Here is a 5,085-nt window from a genome sequence, read left to right on the forward strand (position 1 = left end):
ACGCCCCCGGCCCGATGAATGCCTTATAGGCGAATGACGTCAGGCCGTTTGTTGTCATTGGCGGCTCCCAAGATGGCGTCCATCATGGAGGGGCCGCTGAGCAAATGGACTAACGTGATGAAGGGCTGGCAGTACCGTTGGTTCGTGCTGGACTACAATGCAGGGCTGCTCTCCTACTACACGGTGAGTCCCCGCGCGCCGAGGCCCCGAGCTTCTCGGGGGTCGTTATCCCTGAGGAGAGGGGGGCCGGGCTTTTGGGCGAGCGGGGTTGAGGTTGCTAGGCTGGGGGTGCCGCCGTACGCGAGGGTTCCCTCGGAGAGGAGGGTTTTACGCCCGGATAGCCAATGAGGGTGAAGGAGATGCGGGTGCAGCCAATAAACAGGTGGTGGCTGTCTGATTTATGGGCTGGGGGCTAGCGGCGTTCGTTTTCTGGTGGGGGGTTAGCGTGGGTGGGGTCCAGCGGGGCTGTACTTGGGCGGTGAGGGTGGTGGTGATCGTGGTTTAGGCTCCGGTGGCGCTGTCGCCCCACGTTGTCATGGACCTGACCCTGTACCCCCAGGCCCTGCGGACGGCCGCGCCCCTTCGCTTCCCTCCCGGGATTGAAGAGCGCAGCTTGGCCAGGTCCGTAGTGACCGGCCCTCGGGCAGCATCAAGGGTCCGAAGTCCCTGCTGTCGGCCCACATTGTTTCAGTGGGAGGCGAGAGTAACCGCTGCCTGAACTTTTGAGAGCGGAGCGTTCCGGCACAGCCGTCTCTTGTTAGCGAAGGGAATGGACGGTACGGTGTCTCCTGAAAGTTACATTCCAGGGAGGGCTGAGCTCGCTGCTTGACTGTCGTTAAGCGCGAATCCGTGGCGGTGGTACGAGTCCATGAGCTGCTGTGAATCTTACGTTCTGACTACCCCCTCCCCCCCCATCGCTTTAGAAAAGGAAGGTGGGTGGTATTAAGAGGAATTACTTCCAAAGGTACTTGCTCTGAATGGTGTCTAGTTAAGAATAGCTGATGATAGGGAGGAAATCACTTAGGACAAAAAAGAATGCCCTGAAGGCTCTAGAAAACAATAGAAGACAAGGGACCAAAAATATGATCATGGAAAAAGGTTAAATATTAATGAGATAAATGGGAACACTTGTGTTTATTCGTTCATTTAAAAAATATTTGTTGAGCTCGCTCCCACTATATGTTACTGCTTTAGGCTAGGAAGGTATATGTGGGTGGGTGTGCACGCTGGGGTGCATGTGAGTAAGAATCAATAGGAGTTCAAGACATTCACCATTTCTCTGGAGTTTATATTCTAGTCTAGTGGTTCCCTTACTTCATTATACTAATAATAACTCTTCAAGGTAGGTATTTATTATCCCCAATTTATTTCCTCATTTTACAGTTTTGGAATCTAAGCATTCAGGCTTTTAAGTCGTTTGCTCAAGACATAAGAGCTAGCAGTAAGTGGTGTAACCAGGATACCAAATTCCTAGCTTTCTGACTTTTTCCACTAAACTTCACTTTCACTACAGGAAGGAGAAAAGTGCAAGCTGTGAGTTACTAAGGCACGCCTGCAGGAGTAGAAACTTTCAACATCCTTCAAATATCAACTTCCTTTCTCTACATACATAATTTTTAAAGGGGGAAGAAAGGCCAAACCTGAATGAGATTTGAACAAAATTGTTCAAGATTACCTTTAGGTAGTCACAAAAGAGAGGTAACTAAATATTATATTCTGAAAACTGGGATTATGAAATCCCATGACTCAGATAACTGAAGAGTAATATTGAGTTTCAGTAGACCTGATAATCAGAAAATCCCATGGAGCCTTTCCAGCTTAGTCAAGGTAGAGTAATTCCAATGACTGGCACTTAGGGAATTAAGTTACTCTACAGATGCCAAATTTGTGTGTGTCTGCATGTGGGACCATACTAGAGAGGCCTCAAACGGGTTTTGGGGGAGCTCCTACCCCAAACAGAATTTTCTTTTTTCCTGTTTTTCTTCCATTAGTATAGTCTTTTTCTGCCTCCTTGCCCTTTTAGTTTCTGAATACCTTGACAAATTTCTCTTTGTCTTACTGGCTGATACAGGTTTTTCATAGACCCCTCCCCCTATTCCCACCCAAACACTTAGCTTCCCTTCTGAAACTAGAGTCTATAAAACATCATCCTCACCAGCAGAAGGAGGTATCATATTTCTCACTAATGGCTATTTAGAAGGTTGTGTTTTTTTTTTTTTGCTTTTCTGGTTTTTTGGTGTTAAAGCATTTGCTTGCTTAGAAACAGCAGAGAAATATTGTAAACTAAAATCATCTTGTGAAAATAAAATAATACTCAACCCCTGATTAAAGGAGGTCCAATATAAAGATGGGGAAAAGATAGGTATTCACTTAAAGAGAAAGTAAGGGACACAGTGAATGTTGGCAGTGAGTTCTGTACACTGGGACATTGTTTCAGTACATTAGGATTGTGAAAGATGTGAAAGTACATCTTAATGATTTGCGTGTGGCTGATACCTTGGAGGTACATCGTCCAGGAAGAGTATCAGAATCAGTTGCACAGCCTTTAAGCGGAGCAGTAAATAGCAAGTCACTCTATTCCTTGTTTCAAACATTACTTGGATTCTGGCCTGGCTCTCGTTGTAGATCTGTTCTAGGGTGACTGAAAATCTTTAAACTAGATTGGTCTTGCTTTAAAGTCAGCCTGTATGAAAATTGATATTGGGATAATCACAGGGTTGGGTTAGGATCACTTAAAACTGCTGTGAACTGAATAGATTCTCCTAAAGCTTACCTTAGCCTGGCCCTTATTCTCTGGTCCTGGGCCTTGGCCTAAACCCAAACCTATCCGCAGTTTTTGAAAAAGAGCTTAAGATATTATTACTCTGATTTCCTCCTTTAGGGAAGTAGATTTAGGCAGTCTTTTCAGCTCTAGCTCAGTCTCTTAATTAATAGGAACAATATGATGTAATCCATTCAGGAAATATTTATCTGGGGCCGACTTTATAATAGGCATTGTACTTTATATGCTGGGGGTGCAAGTGTGAAGGAGAGAGAGCCCCTTCTATCTAGGAACTCACAATCTAGCAGAGCAGACACCTACACATAATTTCAAAACTTTAAAGCAAGACCAATCTAGTTTAAAGATTTTCAGTCACCCTAGAACAGATCTACAACGAGAGCCAGACCAGAATCCAAGTAATTTTTGAAACAAGGAATAGAGTGACTTGCTAATTACTGCTCCCCTTAAAGGCTGTGCAACTAATTCTGATACTCTTCCTGGATGATGTACCTCCAAGGTATCAGCCACACGCAAATCATTAAGATGTACTTTCACATCTTTCACAATCCTAATGTACTGAAACAATGTCCAAGTGTACAGTCCAATGATAAATTCTATAATATAAGTAAGACTAGGCTGCTGTGGGAACATTGCCTGGGAAAGGCCAGGGAGACATTTGAGTCTAGACTTAAAATAAAGGTAAAAGAAAATGGCATTCCAGGCAGTGGAAGTATGCACAAATTGAGAAGCTTGAGAACATAAGGGTTATTAAGAAGATAAGAGACTTTCTTAGCACCTCTAGCGTAAAGGTGAGTTTGGAGCTAACAGGAGATTGAAGATAGGAGATTGAATCCTTGGAACCAGGAGCCATAGGTCGGGCCTGGAGATAAAGATATGCTAGATTAGAATTTATTAGTTGAATTTTTATTAGATGAGATGCCTAGGGAAGGCTGTGGATAAAAATTTGGGAATGCTGTGTGAACACCCAACCATTTATGTGAATCATGATCAGGAAGGAAGATGGGAAAGGAAGAAAAATTGAGGGAGGTATAGATATGTGAGAAGTTGGAAAGTGGAGGGGTCATGCCTTTTGTAAATTATTAAATATTTGTTGAGTACCTAGCAAGAGGGGTTAAAATGGTAAATAAGGTGGAAATTATTCATGCCCTCATGATACCTAGATTCTGGGATGCAGCAAGTAAGAGTTATGATAGAGAAGCATAGTATGTTTTGGGGTTATATAGATGGGTTACTTGACTCAGTCTTGGAGGGTCAGGAAAGGTTTCCTAGAAGAAGCAGGTTTGCTGTTGTCTTAATGATGAGTAGGGGTTAGCCATGTGAGCAGAGAGAGAAGTTTAAACTGCTTGAGATAGAGATAATGTTTTTGGAGGGGGCAAGAGTGAGGAACTTGCCCATCTTGAAGCTTGGGCTGTGGTAGGCAGTTGTGAGATGAACTGGAGAGGTAAATAGGGGTCATATATAATTAAAGGCTTTCTTGATAAACTATGCTAAGGAATTTGAACTTTACCCTCAGGACTGTCATTTTAAACACTTTTTTTTAAATAGAAAAAAACATTTTTGTTATAGAAAACTTCAAACCTATATAAAAGAGGATAGTAAAATGAACTCCTGTTATCCAGCTTCTCCTATATAATAAAAGGATAATATGCAAATTGACCCTAACAGCAGAACGACTAGGAATGACTGGTCGCTATGACGTGCACTGACCACCAGGGGCAGACGCTCAATGCAGGAGCTGCCCCCTGTTGGTCACTGCGCTTCCACAGAGGAAGTGCCGCTCAGCCTGAAGCTGGCTCATGGCTGGCCAGTTCAGCGGCGGTGGCGGGAGCCTCTCCCGCCTCCGCAGCAGTGCTAAGGATGTCCGACTAATGGCTTAGGCTCGCTTCCCAGAGGGATGTCTGACTGCCAACTTAGGCCTGATCCCCCAGGGAGCGGGCCTAAGTCATTAGTCGGACATCCCTTGAGGGGTTCCGGACTGTGAGGGGGCGCAGGCTGGGCTGTGGGACCCCCCCTCTCCCGCTCCCTCCTCCCCGAGTGCATGAATTTTCATGCACCGGGCCTCTAGTTTATATACTAGTTTATCTTATCTAATAAAAGAATAATATGCAAATTAACCATCACACCCTCACTCCGTCAGTGCGTCACAAAGATGGTGGTGGCCACAGAACTGGAGTGAGCAGTAGGCTTAGGTTGCCCCCGGCAATGGAGGAAGCTAAGCTTCCTGCCTGCGCTGGTCATCCCTGAGCTCCACTCAAGGCTACAAAGTTTCAATTATAGAAGTTAAATAAATCCCAGATACCTGC

The 5,085-nt window shown here is 44.8% G+C and overlaps 1 protein-coding gene across 7 annotated transcripts in view; it reads left to right on the plus strand.

Moving 5' to 3' along the window:
- The first annotated feature begins 1 nt into the window (after position 1).
- Positions 2-5,085, plus strand: part of OSBPL9 (oxysterol binding protein like 9) — a 132,785-nt gene continuing 127,701 nt past the window's right edge. For 4 of the 7 annotated variants that reach the window (XM_006768298.2, XM_006768300.2, XM_006768301.2 and 1 more), the window contains exon 1: positions 2-183. In XM_006768298.2, the coding sequence (XP_006768361.1) occupies positions 19-183 (165 nt within the window). In that variant the 5' untranslated portion in view covers positions 2-18. The remainder of the gene's footprint in view (positions 184-5,085) is intronic. The other 3 variants (XM_015566933.1, XM_015566934.1, XM_006768299.2) reach the window with 1 other exon arrangement.

Source organism: Myotis davidii, unplaced genomic scaffold (genome assembly GCF_000327345.1).
Source record: "Myotis davidii unplaced genomic scaffold, ASM32734v1 scaffold79, whole genome shotgun sequence".
Taxonomy (NCBI): domain Eukaryota; kingdom Metazoa; phylum Chordata; class Mammalia; order Chiroptera; family Vespertilionidae; genus Myotis; species Myotis davidii.